General features: G+C 45.9%; 3 protein-coding genes and 1 long non-coding RNA gene across 6 annotated transcripts in view; 1 reads left to right on the forward strand and 3 right to left on the reverse strand.

Annotated features, from left to right (window-relative positions):
* Positions 1 to 20,180, reverse strand: part of LOC119118353 — a 439,862-nt gene that overhangs the window by 155,016 nt on the left and 264,666 nt on the right. The gene's annotated exons all lie outside the window — the stretch shown is intronic.
* Positions 1,448 to 8,064, reverse strand: prpf39 (PRP39 pre-mRNA processing factor 39 homolog (yeast)). 3 transcript variants are annotated; one of them, XM_037245256.1, is made up of 13 exons: positions 7,915 to 8,064; positions 6,099 to 6,473; positions 5,667 to 5,920; positions 5,347 to 5,591; positions 4,901 to 5,068; positions 4,627 to 4,807; positions 4,103 to 4,210; positions 3,816 to 3,980; positions 3,194 to 3,320; positions 2,753 to 3,021; positions 2,469 to 2,653; positions 2,023 to 2,215; positions 1,448 to 1,911 (listed from the first exon to the last, which is right to left on the reverse strand). In XM_037245256.1, the coding sequence occupies exons 1-13, from the start codon at positions 7,925 to 7,927 to the stop codon at positions 1,822 to 1,824; spliced, it is 2,373 nt and encodes a 790-aa protein (XP_037101151.1). In that variant the 5' UTR covers positions 7,928 to 8,064; the 3' UTR covers positions 1,448 to 1,821. The 3 variants fall into 3 exon arrangements, with proteins under 3 accessions (XP_037101151.1, XP_037101152.1, XP_037101153.1); XM_037245257.1 differs by having other exon boundaries at positions 6,099 to 6,470; positions 7,915 to 8,056; XM_037245258.1 differs by having other exon boundaries at positions 6,099 to 6,308; positions 7,915 to 8,032.
* zbtb2b (zinc finger and BTB domain containing 2b) lies at positions 8,680 to 15,126 on the reverse strand. The gene is made up of 3 exons (XM_037245276.1): positions 14,777 to 15,126; positions 11,823 to 12,003; positions 8,680 to 11,760 (listed from the first exon to the last, which is right to left on the reverse strand). Exons 2-3 carry the CDS (start codon positions 11,993 to 11,995, stop codon positions 10,434 to 10,436), a joined length of 1,500 nt encoding a protein of 499 aa, XP_037101171.1. The 5' UTR covers positions 11,996 to 12,003; positions 14,777 to 15,126; the 3' UTR covers positions 8,680 to 10,433.
* On the forward strand, positions 17,507 to 19,991 carry armt1 (acidic residue methyltransferase 1). Its single transcript, XM_037245283.1, has 5 exons — positions 17,507 to 17,606; positions 17,918 to 18,023; positions 18,204 to 18,445; positions 18,561 to 18,726; positions 18,819 to 19,991. The coding sequence occupies exons 1-5, from the start codon at positions 17,548 to 17,550 to the stop codon at positions 19,605 to 19,607; spliced, it is 1,362 nt and encodes a 453-aa protein (XP_037101178.1). The 5' UTR covers positions 17,507 to 17,547; the 3' UTR covers positions 19,608 to 19,991.

Raw genomic sequence — 20,180 nt, forward strand, 5'->3', positions numbered from 1 at the left:
ACGAGGAAATTCGCTCCCCTTTGGGCTTCAAGTCATTCGTTTGGAAGCACTTTGGATTCCAAAGAAAAGATGGCTCAACGGACAATTAAAATTATTGTAATTAAATAGTTCAGTAATGCACTTTAAAGTTAATGGTATTACAAAAAAAGAAAGAATATTCATTTTTCTTTACTTACTTATATGAGAAAAAATATAGGAATTTGATAAAGTTCAGTGTTAAAATAAGCACTTTGTATACTACAATACTCTTGTAATTTCCTAAATAAAGAGTTTGCAGTACCTTGTTGATTTTGCGTATGAATTGTTATAAATCAGGATATTGTTCTATATCGATCGTAGAGCACTATATCGTGATGTATCGCGAATGAATCACAGCAAGCTTTAAGATATCGGCAAATATTGTATCGTAGTTCTTTGCATCGATATGATATCGTATCGTGCCAAAACCCGCGATTTACACCCCTAGTTATTAAGTATACACCTGAAAATGGTGGTGTACCTAATGAAGTGTCCAAAAGAGACGTCTCACTTTGGCCACTTCATAAGGGAAAAATCTTGGTCAAAACTTAAGAGAAAGTGAAAAGTGCCACACCCGCCCTCACCTCCTGATTGGCTGGTTTCTTTGTGACGTCACTTATGGACACTTCAATAGGTACACTACATGAGGGGTGGTCGTTTTTCCAATTTCAGTTAAGATTTGACCAATGATTTTACCTACCATCCTTATATAAATCTACGCCCATGCGCTACGTTTATTTTTAGTTTCAAGTTTTATTTGATCAAGTACGAGTTTTGGTTCTTTCCGTACAAATACTATGGAGGTATATGGAGGTACATTTTGACCCCTAATAATGTGTGAGGTCTATTTAAAGTAGTTACAAAAGTGAAGCAGAACTTTAACTCAGATTTTATTTTGAATAGTTTTATTTTTCAAGATTCGAGCTCAACACTCATCAGTTTCAAATTTCATTTTTTCCAACTATGAGTTTTTCAAGTACAAAAATGTGACCCCAATCTACCTCCATACTAAGGCCCCATGCGCTACGTTTATTTTTAGTTTCAAGTTTTATTTGATCAAGTACGAGTTTTGGTTCTTTCCGTACAAATACTATGGAGGTATAGGAAGGTAGATTTTGACCCTAATAATGTGTGAGGTCTATTTAAAGTAGTTACAAAAGTGAAGCAGAACTTTAACTCAGACTTTATTTTGAATAGTTTTATTTTTCAAGATTCAAGCTCAACACTTTTCAGTTTCAAATTTCATTTTTCCCAACTACGAGTTTTTCAAGTACAAAAATGTGACCCCAATCTACCTCCATACTAAGGCCCCTGCGTGCGTAATTTGATTTTACCATTTAGGGCATACAAACCTGCTTTACTCCAGAAAAAAACAAAAACTTCATGTAATCTGGTGCACACAAATTACAAAGATTAAAATAAAACAGACAAACCAGGATATCTGTTTATTAAGAAATCAAGTTGAGAAAAACAAGGTAAACAGGAACTCTTGATTTCAGGTTCATTCAAATACGTTAAAAATACTTCAAATTTAAAGAGACCCACAAGGAGAATGAAAAACTTTACCTTTGCGTCTAGAGCACAGGGTGGGCAGTATGGTAATCGTGGCGGCTGTCTTTACAAACAACATGCATCATGTGTATACTTTTATATCCCCAAACAGGAGCTACACCTTGTACTGTATTTGAAATAATGAGCTCAAGAATGAGAAAATAAATCTTTTGGGAATGCGGTGCTGGTTGTCTTAAATTTGAAAAGCTAGACACATTCTCCAATGAGAGACCAAGATCACGGTGGCGGCCATCATGTCGAAGGAGGAGGGTAGTACTGGTTATACTGGGCATATTGGTTGTACTGGCCCCAAGAGTTTTGGCCCCAAGCACCATACTGTTGCTGAAGGGAGAAGAGTGGAACAAGTTAAAACACGAGATCAGTATTTGAGCCAAGGAACACATTTTGTACTTGTAATTTAAAATAAAAAAAAATAACTAGCGTAAAACCCACCTGGTACCAGTTGTTGTAATTGTACGCACTGTTGGCTTGCATGTCTGTTCCGACGGCGGCCATAGAGGCATCGTCCATGCGCTGCCTCTTAGCATCGGGTTCCTGAGAGCTGTCGTAGCCATTCTCCGGACTCCTCTTTGATAAGTCGACTTCCTTCTGCAGGTTCTGGTGTTCCTCGTAAGCGGCCACCAGTCTGAAACAGAAACATTCACACTGTTGGTCCAAGGGCCCAATTCCCATTTAACAAATACAATTCTAGATTCAAAAACGTTGCGCTGCATTTAGATGATCACATATCAGATTTTGAGCCACATTTCAAAGACTCATGTTACGATATCAAACTTCGTCGCTTTTTCTCGTTAAACTACTACGATGCACATCACATTTGTGTCACTTGCAAATAAAATAAAAATGTGTTTCTTGAGGAAATTCCCCTCCAGACTCACGCATGGATGTCGTTGCCAAAGTCCTCGAGGAATTCCACTTTCCGTTGAGCGAAGAGGAGGCGCGACTCCATCTCCATGGGGCTCTTGAGGGCCCGGTCGAAGCAATCCAAGATCTCAGCCTGGTTCTGTGTCACGTCTCCGCTGTACTCTAGCTCCAGCAGGTTGAGGTACAGCCTCGGACACGCCTGGGAGAGAAAAGAAGCAGTCAGGAGTACGTGGACAATGTTGGCGGCAGTAAAGATTCACCAATACCACAGGGGTGGCTTTCACGAGTCGTTAGTTACCTGGTCTCTCTCGATGGCGTCCAGCAGCACTTTCCTGGCCTTGCTCAGGCTCTTCTGCACCTTGAGGAACTGCCGCGCCAACTTCACAGCATAGAAGGATGTCTCAGAGGCGGTCTTGGATGTCTCTACCGCTTCTTTCAGCAGAGCCTCCGCCTCATCGAGTTTGCCACGCCGACGCTCCAGGCTGACCCGCCGCAGCCGCACCATAGCCAAGGTGGGCACCACCATCTCCAGATTTTTAAGGATGTTACTGGCGCCTTCGACGTTGCCTGCAGGAAAAGTAGGAAATAACTGACTTGGACTTTTAAGTAGTGCTGCATATTAGAGCGGGGTCAATGGTATGTGAAATGTGGAATTCCAACGCAAATATGACAATTGATGATTCTAACCAGGTAAGTATTGTGGCAACATTGGCGCTTGATTTCAAATTGTGCGACTCACCCTGCTGCTCCTCGAAGCCAGCCCACAGCAGATGGATGGCGGGCTTCCTGGGCAAATGGACCGTGCAGGCCTTCCTGTAGACGTGCCGGACTCCGTCGGTGCTGAAGGCCTCCAGGTATTTGGCGTACTTTTGAGGCGTGAAAAGAAGAGACAGTGGGAAGAAGAGCAAGTAGAGGAGCGCAGAAAGAAGGAAAGGAAGGAAGACAAAGACAAGACCAGACGTTTACATTTCCCGCTTCTCGGACCCCCAGTGAATGTCGTCATTGACAAGATCGTTCTTAGAATTTTTCTGTGTAAACCCATCAGCACCTTCATGGAACCAATTAGATAAGATTCTGTAAGGTAGTGGGAGACGAAGAAGATGCAGTTGGCAAATGCTGCGGTCAAATCTTGTGTGGCAAGCAGGCCATCCCCTAATACAACAGATACAGTCACATATCAACGTTACACGCAAAGAGAGCGCCGGACGTTTTTGTCTTGTTTTTCTCGGTTTGCTTTTTTTTCGTTTCACGCCATGTGATTGTCATCGATGGTAGGGTGGGAAGTGCAGGGAAGCGGCGAGAGTAGGAGCGGTGAGGAGAAGAAAAAAAAGAAAAAAGAAACAAAAAAAACGCCTTGATACCTTGATCCAGAACTCTTCATAGAGAGCACAAGCGATGAGGCAGCGTTCAAATAGAACCACCACGCGCTCCGGGGTGCCGTTCTCCATCTCAAAGTCCAGGTACTCGCGCCAATTGTTCAGCTGCGTCTTCTCCAGGGCTTTCACGTGGAAGTACGGCCTCTTGATCTGAAAAAAGTCAATGTAGTGTTGCATGTAAGAAACAGAGACTCACAAAGGCTGGGCAGAAATTCAGAGTCAACTGCTGTGGAATTGATGAAAACTCAAGTGTTGAAGGCAAGATGCCGTACCCCTTCCTCAAAGGCCCAGCGCTTGCTGACTTCGTGCTCGTTGAGGTTGAACACTTCCTGCCGGGCCTCGATGGCTTTGTGGCGCATGTTCTCGATCTCAGTGACTCTCTACGTGAACACACAGACAGAGCACACACTGTTGGACGGTTTGACAACAATCACCTGCTCCACTTGATGTAATAGCTGCCGGTGGCGGTCCCGCAGCCATAGATTTACATCACCAGAGACAAGAGGCCTGCAGGGGGGGGCGTATATATGCACCCTGCATATCAACCTCTAGGTGGAGGTGCTGCGGGTCAATGGGCCTCGGTTGTTCCTTTTAGTTTAAGGGCGAGTGTCCCTGACAGGATGCCAGCGTGAAGCCCCCCTTGGCTGTCTTTGGCTTGGCTGCCGACATAAAGACAACTCTTCAAACTCTTCTCTTAATCCACATCATGGTCATGGTGGACAACAGGCAACCGCCATCTAACTCAAGATTTTTTTGAGCGCTTAAATTCTTCCCTTGATTCTACCAAGAGTCTTACCTTGGCGGGATCAGGGAGATCCTCTGTGCCGGGCGGCAGCTGCTCCTGGGGGGCGGTCGTATCGCCGTCTTCACGCGCCATGGAGGTCAGATTGGCTTTGGATAGCTCCAGTCTGAACTTGACAAACTCCTCCTCGGACAGGAAATGTTTGGGGTTGTTGTTCTGCACGTGCTCTTTAAACCTGTGTGTCACGTTAAGGTCATCATATAGTCTCAAAGAAAAAAATATCCAATTCGGGTTGGAAAGTTAACTGGTAATTGGACCGTTCCCTTACTTTTGTAAGTGCTGAGAGTAGAGCTGCGTGGGGATGCCCAGGACGCGATCGTAGATGGCAGTGACGTTTGAAAGCTTTCCCTGTTCCGTCTCCCAGATGATGAAGGATTCCCAAAGGCGGTCAGAGCGGAAGTCTGTACCGGCCGCCAGCACGGCATGTTCGTAAGCCCTGGGGAGTAAACAAAACACAAAATTAACTTTGGGGGGATTCCTTCTCCACCTAAAAGTGTTGGACAAAAACAGTAGTACAGTAGTATTTGTATCACTGACCAAATTGGAGTCTTCAAACTACTCACTGTCACTACAGAAATGGAAATTTGGCAAGAAAACGCATGCACATTTTCACATTGTTGCTCAAACTTATTACGTGCCATTTGGAACCTCACACCGGGACCGGGATGAACCAAGGACCCCCTTTAAAGTGGACTTGGCGGGGTTTCTACTCACGCTCGAATGCGTCCCTCTGTCTCCGGGTCTCTCGTGTCAGAGTTCTCCTTGATGTAGGTCATGTAGTGCAGCCAAAGGTCCACACTGAGCGGGATGGCCTGCAAGCCTCGCCGGTACACCTCCTCTGCCACGTGTATGTGGCCATGCTTTTTCTCGATGTCGGCGTACTTCTTCCAGTACCCGTAGCAGTATGGATAGCGCAGGAGGAAAACGTCAAATGCTTTTCTCACCGCTTGGAGGATATTCTGAAAGGAAGAAGACATTGCGTCATTTGGTAGATGCTCCCGTTGCTACAGATGAGGCATCGGTATTTACTTTACCTCTTGCTCGACATACTGCAGCAGGTAGACCCAGCCATTGAAGTCCTCTGGATTATCTTCACATCCTTTCAGAAGTTTTTCAAACTCGCTGGGGAGCTCTGGCTCCCTATGATAGGCAGCTTCCTGGGCGGCGGCTTCCTGGGCAGCGTCTTGGGCAGCTGTTTCCTGGGCGGCGGAGGCTTCTTGAGCAACATCTTTGGTGGCATCCTCAAGCTCCATTCCATCATCGGCAGCTTGCGACGCCTCAGTGCCATCTATTATAAGGAAGGAGGCAATAATGCAGTAATTCCTGACCATAGTGTGCATTGGCCCATCTGTCAAATTATTCTAATTTAAAAGTGCGCCTTGATTCCAAGGTTAGAAAACACGGCATAATGAACCACTAGCCACGTATAGTTTTTTTGGTCTTTGAATGAACATCTTTCATTTTACCTTGATTGGTCACTTCTTGGGTGTGCGGCTGAGCCTCCAGGGATTCCGGCGGCTGTTCCGGGGGCTGCGGGGGAAGCGGCGGCGGGGGTGGTTGCTCATCTGGATACAATGGCGCATTGGCGACCTGAATCTGGTCCACACCTTTCTCCACAAGGCCCAGCTCCGGAGGAGGAGGTGGCGGCGGCGGCAATGGTGGGTTGGCGTGGTCTCCTGCCCCAGAAACAGAATCTATGCTAGGCTCTGGAGCGGCTTGCTCCATGGTCCAGTCGGGGGTTTGGTTTAGAGCAGGAGGGTATGCTTCTCCATTACTCGCCATGGCATGTGTCTCTGATTCCAGCATTCCAGTGATGGGCTCTTCTTGGTGTTGAAGGCCTGCTGGAATCAATTAGTCCAGTTTAACTATTAATTAAATTGTTTTTTAGGCAGCTTATATCTGGGACTGGTATTGCACTGTTAATTTTTTTTAGTAATTTTAGTAGGCTACTTTTAATTTCTTTTTGGAATGCCTTGTTTGTTAATTATTTAAAACATTAAGTTTTTAATTATATAAACACACGAAGATACATTGACAATATAAAAAATGCTGCCTTGCATATTGTGTCGCACGAGCTGTTTACCAAGTAACATCTTTTCATTGTTATATACCGACACCCAGGGGCACAAAGAGCATAACCATCCAAGCCAACCCCCTATACAGTCCTCAGGCTCCCCAATAGCAGTAGCAGTTTGCATTATTTTATTGGAATGTTTTTCCTTATTCAGATTTGTTTCAAGACTACAGTTAGTTAGACTTCACTTTGATGGTTAATGCAGTTATTGCAATTTTGTTGTTTTATCACAGTAGATTGGTTTATTTACATTTCAAAAACCAGAAGCCATTCATTTACAAATGTGATTGCACTTTAGTTTACATATTTAAATGTTCAGATATTAAGATGTGGTAGACAGTTTTTGAATGATTTGAATGAGGCAAAATACCATGCTTTTCTCTCTCGAATATATTGTTATAATCATTTGTTTCAGATGTAATCATTTTCTGTGTAAAAATTAAATTTGGTGTTCAAAAAGTCATTTTTCAAACTTAAGTCCTAAAAAAGAGGGGGTCGTCTTGTAATCAGGGTCGTCTTATATTCGGGCCAACACGATAACCTGCCAGATATTCTTACATTACTGTATACAAAACGTTGTCAAGTGCTGAATCAAGCAAGCATAAACGTGTCACTTGCACTAGCACGTCCAGTTCAGCGCATATAAGCTATCTGTTGATTAGTTGTACCATTTGAATACAACGTTGAACATGCTAGCCAACGTGCCGGAGATTAGGACATGATATAAATCAGAAGGGGGGGGGGGGGGGGGGGCTAACTAACTAATAATTGTACGCATTAACCCAATTTACCATGCATACAATATTTCAACGACCGAGATAAGCGCTTTACGTCGACAACTTTGTCGTGCAAACAAGGCCGCCGGTAAACATGCAAAGTTCAACCTTAACTTGGGCCTCCGTTAGCGTCTAAATCTTGGACGCATTACCGCAGACAACGTGAGGCCAAGTTGACTTTGTCTTGACGTTTAACGTTAAAACAAACACGCTGCACATTGGGTGGTGTAATACAATCCAATACATCTATCGATCCACTAAAATCATCGTTGACCTTTATATGACTACGATTTGCCGCCTCTTATTCCAGGAAATAGTCGTACCCGCGGCTTCTCCACATTAGCTAGCCCCGCACTAGCTAGCACGACAGGTTAAGGTCTTTTGTGATACACCAGGCAACTAAGTCAACGAAAACACGATTTGGAACCTTACCGGGAGCTTCCATGTACTCTTTTATCGAATTTGAGGGTGCGTTCTCTGTCTTTTTATCTAAACTACGACAGCGCGGCGTGGTTCATCCACCATCTTTCTTTTTTAAACCGGAAATAACGAAGCGGCCTGTGCGCATGCTCAGAAAGTAGACTCGGACAAACGACTAGTGTACGTCCGAAGCACTTTCAACACAAACATGGTTAATCTCAATAAAACACGGAAATAACCGTGCATACGTGAATAATTGTTTAATTAAGGTCGAGAGGTTTCATTATTTATTTGAAAAAAATACGCATTACCCTAAAAATGTTTTTAGTAATGTCTAATAAGCAGGTCAAAAGGTTTGAGCACAATATGTTATCATACGTTGTATATTTGCATATAATGTATGTAAATAATTCTTATCATAATCATCATCATTATTATGTGACGAAACATCTCCCACCCACATAACCTGCAGGCCACGCAATCGCTTTGAATTGAATTGGAAAGTTCAAAAAACAATTTGAGGAAGCAGTGGGATATCTGTTATCAAACGTGAAATTCGTATAGTAGACGTCACATTAGGATCAAATATGAAACTTCTTGATGAACTGTCAAAGTAATGTAGTGAATGCCCGCCCTCCTAAAAATGGGAGAAAACGGTTTAAATGCTGACTACTGACCTTATATCAAAATCAGTGTTCATGTCGATGACATTCACCACTACCGAGAATCATTTAAAAACACATTCGCAGCAGGTAATAAGAAAAAGTCAGCCTTACAAAAAACACATTTTATTGTCTCCTTTTCACTTAAAAAACAACAACAGAGCTGTTAACAATCGAAAGGAAAAAAATAGTCACATTCCTGAGAGCACATATTGATCACAGTAGATGTCAGACGAGCTTTGAGAGGGAACATCAGCATTTGTTACTCAAGTATTATGGGATGGACTCGTCCTGATGTCGCCACAACATGGGACACACAAGTATGCAGGACGGTGCCAAACATTATCTTCCTGAGATAGCCGACAGGTTGCGCACACACACACACACTCACTGAGCAGTGAATGGTTTAAAGAAAATATTCGAAATGTTCCTGTGAGCAGCACGAACGTGTGCGTGTTGGTGCAACTGCAGCACGGTTATACAGCGCCATCTAGCCACAAAACTGGAGTAACTGCAACAACGCAACCACATTATCTTTGCATCTTTGAAGAAAATTCCAACCAACTAACTCTAGATGAAGAGAACATGGGTTCACCTAGTGTAACAATAACTATAGAGGAAAGCATATCCAAAGAAAAGCGTGTATCTCAAAATGTGCGTGTTTAAAAATAAAACAGTTTGGATAAAACAAATTGACACAGGCACATTTTGCAATACAAAGTGGACCAAAACTATAAAACGCCCCCCCCCCTTTTTTTTTTTTTTTTTAAATAAAAACTTTCTTTTCGCATTTCTATTGATTCCGTTATATTCAGATCAAAAGACATTTTGGTGATTCAAACAAAACACTCGAGATACATGCTTTTGAATGAAATGCATCATTTGACTGCTTTTTCTAGGGTTGGAACCCATGGACACCTATCTGATCAGGCAGTAACTACTAGTCTAACAAGTTCATTTATTTAAGGCTACAGTTCAAACTTTTTGTCTCGCCCATCCACGTGGATCTGCTAAATCGAAAGCATTTCTACTCTGAAGGCTACATTTTCATCACAATAGACTCTTTTGTAAATCATACCACTGTGTACAAAATTAGAAATATTTGTTTGAAAGGGGTATATTCAAGTTTTCATTGATGCTTTTACTTGCTCTTTGTTCAATGTTGAGGAAAGTAAGCGTGCTTCCCGGTGGGTGAACGCTCCGATGAAAAAGGTGCATTGTTTTCTCTCAATTTTGCTGAACACAAAAGTGGAAGACGTCAAGATCACAGATTGTCTCGGGCGTACGTGTTTGCGAGCGTGATCGGCATTGGCCTCGGCCTCACAACTAAAGGCCTAACCTGCATGTTGGGCCCCTCGCTTCCTGTTTGAAGGTTAACGGTCTCACCGCAGCTCGAGCGAGGTGGGACGTTTAAGCATTTATTCAATGTCCTAACTGGTGTGCGGAATTGTCCTAGCTTGTAAGACGACTCCATGTACTAGCAGAATGACAATGTCGAACGAGTGACGTCTATGGCAGTAGTAGAACAATTACATGTTACGAAAGAGGGAAAACTGTGTGCTAAGTGGAGATGCAGTCGCTCTACTGGTGCACTCAAGTCATTGTTGTACAAGTAGCACAAAAAGCATGCTAGGACATGAACGATTCAATGCACAAGTGGGATATTGAATAAAAATGCTTAAATGATGATTCTGATACTGTATGTTGGTGGTCATTTTCCCCTTGTTCTGTTCAAGTCGATGTGAATGGAACATACACAAAAACAGATCTCCCACAAAAAAACAAAACCCCGACTGACGTCTTTTAGCTTAGTCAGGAGTTATAATTTAGCGAGGGGAAAAAAAAAATGCAAATTGGGAGTTTTGGCGGCTACTCCACCAGGACGTCCTCGGCCTTGATGGCCTCGAGCGGCGTGCCCGAGTTGGACAGATCCGAGCCGTCGTCTTTGGAGAGCTCGTCGTGCGGGAGCATCAGGGCGGCGGCGGCGGCGCCCGGAAGCCCCGCCAGGCTGCCCTGCGTGAAGCAAAGGTGCTTGATGACCTCGTTGGGGCTGGAGAAGGTGGTGGCGCAAATGTTACACTTGTATGGCTTGGACGTGGCCAAAAACATGGCCTCCATTTGGCTGCTGTCGTCGCCGGCCGCGCACAGCTCCATGCTCTGGCGGTCCACCAGCGTGTAGGCGTCGGCGCTCTGGTTGAGGCATACGTGGCGGGCCGCTTGGTTGGCGCGGCAGAAGCTCTTGCCGCAGGCGCTGCACTTGAAAGGCTTGCCCGTGTGGATGTACATGTGCTCGCGCCAGTGGCTCTTCTGGATGAACTTGCGGCCACACGTGCAGCACTCGTATTTCCGCCGCTTCAGCTCACGGTCCAGATCGCCGTTCTCTAGGTTGTCGATGTCAGCGATGTCCGAGGGGGGCGGCGTGTCCGCTTGGGAGTTGAGGCCGCCCGCGCTCCACCCGCAGGCGGATACCTCGGCGCGGGGCGAGTCCGAGTTGTTGCCGGAGGCAGGCATCTGCTCGCTGTCGCTGATGATTTCTGAGGCGGCGACTCGGTTTGCCTTCAGGTAGCCCTCGGCCTCCGGCGCGCTCTGCTCGGCGACCGTTACCGGGGAGAGGGCATTCTCCACCACCTGGGCGTGCTGTAGGAGGTGCTCCCTCAACAGGCTCCTCTGGTTGAAGCGACTCCGACACATGTGACAGGAGTAGTGCTTCCGGAAGGACGAGGTCCTCTTCATGATGCTCGGCTTCACGTGCAGGATGGCATTGGCGTTGGCGCCCCCGTCTGCGCTCGGCGACTGCGCCTCCTCAGCGTTGGGTTGGACGCCGCTGGTGGACGCCTCCGCTTCCGGAGGGGAAGCGGCCGGCTTTGACGCCGCCACCGATGGGTACTGGGCCTCGGAGCCTAGCGTTTCCATGTCGACGGGCGAGGAGAGGGGCAAGTGTGCCGACAGCGCCGCCTTCTGGTCGGCGATCTGGATGCCGTAGAGGGAGGTGGAGAGGTTGATGCTCTGCTCGGGGTGCACGTATACCGACTGGCTGGCCTCCTGCAAGAGAGGGTAGGCGTGCAGGAAGCGAACGCCCTGCTCCAGACGCGTGGGGTCTATGAGCTGGGGGGCCAGTTTGCCAGTGTACATCAGGTTGAGCAGGTAGCTGAAGATATCGGGCTGGATGTCCGTCGCCTTCAGGCGCACGCAGTCACTGAAACAACACGGGACATTAGCAGCCGCACTGACTTATACTGGCTGGACTGTGTCCTGTACCTGTCCTGGTGGATGAAGAGCATCCTAAAGTAGTTGGAGAAAGCGGCTAGCACGGCCTTGTGGGCCTTAAAGAACACATCCCCGATGGCCACCGTGCAGTCACACAGGAAGCCGAACTCTCGCTGAGCGTTGAGCTGCTGCAGCAGGATAAGACCGTGGTTGGCCAACTCCATTCTTCAACCTGCACGCACACACGTACGAGTCAGTTTCCTGTCTGCGACGAGACCGGAGGCGACAGTAACCGCACAGAGACGATGACTTTGAAAGCTTAACGACAGAGTGGCGGCTAAACAAATGCCATCTATGAGTAGTCTTAAAAAAATGTGCCGTGCCAAGACAGTGAGCTGATTATGAACATTTTGATTCCTGAGCAGCGCTCTCATATGATCAGTGTGTTCGAGCGCTTGTCACACCAGGACGCTTCAGACAGAACCCTCCTGTTTTGTTGTCGGTCAATCTGAGTCAAGTTAAAGAAATAATCAAAACATAAAAAGCTAAAAGTAAACCTTCGGAAACATTTGTTCCTGACAATTGCATAATGAACATGCCCTGGGTCAAACTGACTCAGCAACATTTTGCTCTTCCTGAGGGTTACAAGTAAAAGTTAAAAAGCACAATTCAATGCCTAGGGAGAAAAACAAAAAAATACTTTTATTAGACGACATGTCTGTCTGTTCAGGAATGCAAGTGAAAAACATTTTTGCATTAAAAACATATCATACTCAGGAACAATGCGAAAGGCCAACTCAATGAAAATCTAAAATTGAGAAGTCACCACTTGGCCATGGCCTGGAAGAAGACTTTAGAGGGAACCAACTTAGCAAGCCTTGGTCCAAAGAGGTTTTTGCACATGTACGACTCTGTTTTTGCAATTAAGGTCGCGGGTCGTGTGAAGGCAAATCTCAGCGGACATGTAAGAACGCAATGAATGCCGTTGACCAATCGAGACGAGTTGCCGTCGACCCCCGGAGGTCATTTGAGGACTGGGACGGCTTGGGGCCACCACATGATCAGGGCGGTGGGCGTCGGCCCACATTCCTGAGGCAGTAACTGGTTCTAAAGCCCCCCCCCCCGCCCCCCACCCCCCCGTGGATGACGGTCCGGCACTTTCTCCGCACAGGAAGACAGAGCAAGATGGACGATAACCTTCGATATAAAAATACGCTTCAGTAAACTTTGGCAATGTAATGTAGCTTTCCAAAGGGTATTCAAACAGTTTCCTTACTTACTGCCACCCACTGGCGAGGCATGCATACTACAGTTGTTTTTGGCAGACGGCCTCCAAATCATTGATCACCATTGATTATTTACTGTCGCGTTGAATTAGACTGCATTAGTTAATCGTAGCTTATAAACCGCCGACTTATTGTACACAACAGCCCATCCCGCCATCTGCCTCCAACAGATGGTCGCACACCCGGAGTGCCGCGCCGTTACCCTCAGGTCTCTCTCCTCCCTGTTAAACTTTAGCCACATTTCACCAAAAAAAGGTTGACTAACAATCCTGTTTATTTGCTCGAAAGCTTTCACTGACTTTGTTTGTTTTGCCTAGAGTCAACTATTATTCCGTTTTCTCATGATAATCTATCTTTGATAGAATACCTAATCTGTTTTGCTTGATAAAAAACAATGATGACATTCACCGGTTTCAGTCGCCAGTGGCATCAAGTTACTCAACTACAAAGGGGGTGGCTACGGGTGGGTGTAGCCTTTATTCAAAGACATTTTTGGGGAATAAAAATAAATACGATTTTAATTGATGCTGCGTAACAGTGAAAAGGCACAATCAAGCCAGACTGTGTTTACAGGTTTACAAGCCTGTTTTGGGTAATAACAGAGTTGAAATTTAGTTGACAGTTAACATTTCAAGGTCTGCGTGCGTGTAGATGGGGTATAAATTGGTGATCTTAAGATCAGAATCAGGCCTATACCAAATGTGTACAAATATCCGATATGTGCCTGATATCTGCCAATGATAGACCGCATTAATGTCACCTTGATGTCATTCAAATACAGTGATAGATCATGCTAACAGGTGTCTGTCTTAGTACAAATAAACATGCTGCTGTAAAGCTACACTCATTTAAATTTTGATTAATGACATGGCATTTTATTACAGTGATGATTTGAGATGCAGTACAATTATTTTGAGTTGCCTTTGATTCACATTCTCACACCATTGGCATATTTAGTCTGCAATAAATCTATCAGTTATAGTTTGGAAATGGGGCGTGGGCAGAGTAGAGAAACAATCAAAAGCAAAATGCAAACGTGAAAAAAAAAAGGATGCTGGAACCAGATTCGAACCTGGGACCGTTCTACTGTTCCACTGTGCTGCCAATAATTTCATCCCTCAAGGGGAATACTGTTTTGCACCTGCCAGACAGGTTCAATTAGAATTCATAAGAATCTTTACATAGTCAGTTTAGAACAGACTCTAGTTGGGTTTAATGGTCAGGCAATTGTTTGCAGGCAACATAGCGCCGCCCCTGCTGGGAGGAAGACACGTGGAGAACTCACTTCCGTAGTCCGACTTTAAACTTATCTTCACAGAAAACATTCATCGAGTGTGAGGCAGCAGGTGACGGATGTAAACGTGTTTTAGGTTGAAGGAGGGGTGCAGGAATAAGAACACTAAGTGCAGATTGGACATGCTGAATAATGGGACGCGACGCGGACCGGGGCGCATCGTGCCTGCCACCGCCTCTCGCTTTGCTTCGAGCTAGCGCCAGAAACGGACGTGCGTGCACGCGCAGCTAGCACGCAGACAACCACGCAAAGAGGCAGCCGCGCGCGCGCGCGCGCACGGACGGACGGACGCGAGGGGGATGGGGTTGCTAGCGATCGCGAACTTCTGCATACGGCGAACACGCACTCAAATAAAAAAATTAAAATAAAAACTGCGGTTCTAAATCAGCATGCGTGATCGTGGGTGTGTGTCGCCAGCCTTTTACCTTATCCGCTGCTCGTCTGTCTAAATTATCGTTGCCGTGACGCCACCGCCGCTTGTTTTTGTGGTTGTTTGTCACCGGGCGGGGACACGTCCGTCCTCTCCGGGCTCCCAGCAGCTTTGCGAGCTGCTTGTTCGGCGGCGGAGAGGGTCGTCGGTTGTTTTCCGGTTAGGGGGTTTTACGTTACAATCACATGACTGGCGAAGGAGCTGAGCCAAACGCGACCGTTGCAAGGATCCGTTGGCCAAGGGGGCGGTCGCGGTAACGTTAATTCCCCCCCGCCTTCCACTTACACACACGCCACCAGCCCAAGCGCTGTCCCTTTTTTTTTTGTTTTAAACCGCCGTTGAAGCCCCCACACACACACACACACAAAAAAGCCCCGCGGAGACGACCCGGGCGGCTACATGCTAGCTGACTCATTGATTGAACGACAACGTGCCACTGTTTATTTTTAATGCTCAAGCAAATATCATGTGGAGTGTCTTAAAGGGCGACTGCACCATGAAACAATCATCTATATATTGCAAGCACGATTAAAATTTAGGGCTTTAATCTATCAAACCCAAATAGAAACACATCTACAAGCGACCTGTTATTTACAAATACAATTTATTATTATTGTTGAAATTATTATAGGTGATCAAAAGATTGGGAGGGGGGGGGGCCATCCCAACTTCCTATCCCCAGCAAATAGCAAAGCCTGACTGTACCTTATATAATACCACCTATTATTTGTTCAACAAATGAATCCAAGCGCTGTTTGTTTGTCAAGCCATTTTGTACCTGCTTGATGATCAATAAAATATCTGACAGAAGTTTACTATTGGTGACCCAATAAAAGCAGGACTTACGGGCGAGAGCATTTGATACGGCCCACCATGCAATTTTACGATCAAATAAAACCTTAGAGGAACTGCAATTAAAACAAATAAATGTCCCTGCAAATTCTACAAGACGTTTTTACCATCAATGCATATTTGCTCCTGAATTTAGTATGGCCCTTAGAGGACTTTACATTGACACAAGAATGACTTAATGAAGTCATGTGTTGTCATTAACGGCTGCCATCGATTGGCGTTATTCTTTTGTAAGACAGTGAGCCATTCAGCCTGAAGACAGGGAGTCCACAGGACGCTGGGCTGTGGCCGCTTGACGGCCAGGAAAAGCCGTGGTGGGTGTAAAAGGAGACATGGGCGGGAGGGACTGTCCTGCAAAGCGAGGCCCTGTTGTTTGTCCTATCAACAAACAACATCTGATCGTGTCCGTGACTGGGAGCCAGCTCAGGAGGAGGGCTGCGGCGGGGGTGTGGGGCACAAAATCTTTCACTTACAAATGCACCGGTGGAGCAGTGCTATACATGTTAATGGAAACAAGGACAAAAAAGCTTGTTTACTGATGCTGGCTGACTCCCAGCAGGTATCTGAAGCGCTAACACCCGCTCACTCATTTGTTGAAACCTCCTTGCAGTCATTCTCCAACTGAAGAAAAGCGTCACACATGACTGTCCCACTACTAAATTGATTTTGGATCCTGCCATAAAACCAACAGCATAGACTGCAAGAAATCAGCATACAGCAGGGTGAAATTAGCCTGACGTCAGCACTCGACTGTGTGACGGCACCTCCTTTGCCGCGGATGCACCCGGGTCAACGGCACACGCATGTGCCGAAACACCTGTTTAAACAGGACCTTTCACGTTAAACCGCCACCCTACCCCCACTCCGCGTCCTTTGGAAACCGGAGTGGTGAGTCACTCCCCTCTCGGTGGAAAAAAAACAAACAGATCCGGCTGGGCTGCAGCCCGGTGGGGGGAAGGGAGGCCCGGCCCGGTGGTGGCTGAACACCGGAGGTGGACGCAGCTGGACTCCCACACTCGAGGCCCCCCTAACATCCTGACAATGGGCCGCCGTGTTCCCATAGTGACGGCGCCAGAATCAATTGATATGCCTATATTTTCGAGACAAGCACGCAGGGTAGCCTGAGGCCAATCGCTTGGTCACGCAGAGACACTCGGGAGCGACGAGGCACGTCGCAATCCCACATGAATAGCCCTGTTTTTCACTGGATGATTTGGCCGGCTCTATTTGGAAGTTGAACTGCATACCTATGTGCAAATAAGGTGCACAACACATCTTGTGGATTTCACTTCATACATTTCTTACCCTCACCAAAACAGCACTACCCCACCTTCCGTCCTTTCCCGCCAAAAAAGCCCTGAGGCTTCAAAATCTGCAATTTCCTGATAGGACCAACCCTCGTTTCCCTGGCAACCGTTGCCATGGAGAACCCGGGATGCCCCAGGGGGTGGGCCACAAACGTATGTGAAGTGCGGCACTTTTCGTAAGTAACTACACTTTATGTAATCACGTTATTTATAAATAAAAAAAAAAGGAAAAAAGAAAGAAACGTGTTCCAACGCGTTTTTTATACGGAATATGGTTATGTTGGTGGCCGCTTGGTGGCAGCAAAACACATAAAAGAAACAGGTCAAAACTTAATGCAGTAATACAAAAGGTAAACAAGTCAGTTATATTGGTGGCCGCTTGGTGGCAGCAAAATACCATAAAACAAACAAGTCAAAACGAAATGCCAGCTAATAACATAAAAGGTAAACAACGGTGATTCTCTATGTATCCTAAGGAACTAGCTTATTCAAGGCAAACAAAATATTAGTAATTATTTCCGAATTACTCACTTTAAGATAAAACAGAGAACCCTTCCGTTTTGAGCACTTTTAAATAAAGTTGTCCGTTGAATAAGATCCTACAATCATGGCGTCCGACCAGACCGGCGACGTAGTTCCTCCTTCTCTCTCAGCTAAAGTAGTTGGGTGTGTTGACAGCTTCTTGAAATACGTCGTCGTGATTCTAAACGTGGTTATTAGCTCCTGTTTATGTAATTAATGGAGGCGAACGTAGTCGAACGACAAGTAGCCTTAGCATTTAGCCGCCAGCGTTGCGCCACACGACTGGCTGTTAGTGAGACGTCCAAATACCGATGTTAGGAACTGTACAAACATGTTGCCAAAATGATCGCGCAAATTTAGTTGCGATTATTGCTTAGTAGAAATCTAGCCGGATTGGATCGGTGCCCCTAGCTACCATTTAAATGGAATGCTGTGTTGTATTTTCTTTTCTGTAGGTCGTTTGCTTACTTGACAGTGAGAGACAGATTGCCCACCATCCTCACCAAAGTGATAGACACACTCCATCGCAACAGAAACATTTTTTTTGAAGAATATGGGGAGGTAAGACAATATATTAAATTCGTGTAAAAATTGTAGGAGAACGCCAGGTTAACCGAACATTAATCTCTATAAACTTGAATGCAACCGTTAAACGTTGCAGTACTGTGAATCAACTAATTTGGTGTTTTCGTGTGACATTATTTTGAATGTTTAAATCTGACCTGCTTTGTGACCTCATAGGAGGGAATCCAAGCAGAGAAGCAAGCCATTTCTCTGCTGTCCAAGTTGAGGAACGAGTTGCTAACAGACAAACCCATACTCGCCCTGACGGACGGCCTGGAGGACACGGACCCTTGGAACCGGTACCTGCAGAGACAACAGTGGCAGCATGGCAATCAGGAACTGGTTAGCTGGTTTAAGTCCCCATGGCTGTATGTGGAGTGCTACATGTACCGCAGGATACGGGAGGCCCTCTGGCTCAAGTGAGAAGCATGTACACTTTCTCACAGTACATTTATTCCTTTGTATTGTGATAGGGATGATATTGTTTGCAAAATGCTGGTAGCAAATGGTAATAGATTATGTTGCCATTTACAGCCCTCCCATCAGTGGCTACGATGTCTTCAAGGAGGGGAAGACTCAGAGCTTCTTTGAGTCTCAGCAGGCTATCATGGCTTTGTGCACATTCTTTGAGGGCTTCAACAAGAACTTGGGAGACATCCCCGAAAATCAGCTTCAGGAGTATTTCAACAAACTGCTACAGGTCAGATCGTTGTCTGAAGAGCCTTTTACGTTTGCAAACATTAAATACATTTATTGCTAAATTACTGACCGTGCTTATTTGATGCTTTAAAGATTTGTCTTTGGGGGAACAAATGTGATCTGTCAATCTCTGCTGGGATGGACAATTCTCAGAAGACAAGTCCCATCGACTCTCTAGCTACCCTGCAGAAGTTCATCTTAGTGGATGACTCAGACGTGATGTGGTCGAGGCTCATTTCTGCACGCCAACAAAGACACTCTGGGAAAAGGAGCTCAGTTCGAGTGGACTTTGTTCTGGACAACGCTGGCTTTGAGTTGGTCACTGACTTGGTCTTGGCCGATTTCCTGGTGTCCTCCGGTCTGGCCCATGAGGTCCACTTCCATGGCAAATCCTTCGCGTGGTTCGTCTCGGACGTGACGGCCGAGGACTTTCATTGGACCATCCGGCAAAGCATGGCGGCCAATCACAGGTGGACGTCTCAAAGAGGCGTGCAATGGCAGCAATATGTGAAGGAGGGAATGTGGTCCTATCACGACCATCCCTTCTGGACACAGCCCAACGAGTTCTGCGACATGGCGGCCGACGCTCCGGACCTGTACGCGACTCTACAGTCAGCAGACTTGGTGGTGTTTAAAGGCGATCTCAACTACAGGAAGCTGGCGGGAGATCGCGACTGGGACCACACAGTGGCCTTTGAGCGTGCGCTGAGGGGATTTGGACCAGCACCGCTGTGCAGTTTGAGGACTCTTAAGGCCAACATTCAAGTGGGTCTGCAGCCAGGTCAGGGGAGCAAGCTGAGCTCTCAGGACCAGGACTGGATGACATGCGGAAAGTACGCCGTCATTCAGTTCCACAGCCCAAACTCGGATCAGCAAGACTGACCTCGCGATCAATGATCAACTCTTGTCTTCAAGCCATAACGCAATGGGGTCATTGTCACTTTTTCACTCGCTCATAGAGAAATCACTTAACATCACTATCATTTTGTAACAACTGCTTCTCAATCTAATGTTTTTCTTTGATTTCTTCACATCCGAGTTTTTACAGTTCAAAGTTAATAATGCTGTGAAATAATTAATAAAAAGTAATGGTAAGGTGCCAGTATATTGTGCTATGTCTTAATGTTTACGGGTGATGTTGTTTGACGCGAGCTGTCCTTAAAGTTAGCTTCAGTCATTAGGCTGCACTGGGCCTGTTTTCATGAGATGTTACTCTGATTTTGTACAAAAAGCAAACACTGATTTCAAGTAAATCTTTAAATGAGTCATTTTGTGTGTGTGTTTTTTTTGTGTGTGTGCATTTCTAAATTCTCATGGAAAAAACAAGCTGATCCATGTTGGTACCTGCAGAAGACATTCTGAACTTTAACTGTCTGTCCTCGTCATGCAGTCACCAAAACATATGAGGGGGGGGCAGTGTTAAGGACCTAACATGCAGTTAATGGAGTTTTTTTT

Source organism: Syngnathus acus, chromosome 24 (assembly GCF_901709675.1).
Source record: "Syngnathus acus chromosome 24, fSynAcu1.2, whole genome shotgun sequence".
In the NCBI taxonomy this organism is placed as follows: domain Eukaryota; kingdom Metazoa; phylum Chordata; class Actinopteri; order Syngnathiformes; family Syngnathidae; genus Syngnathus; species Syngnathus acus.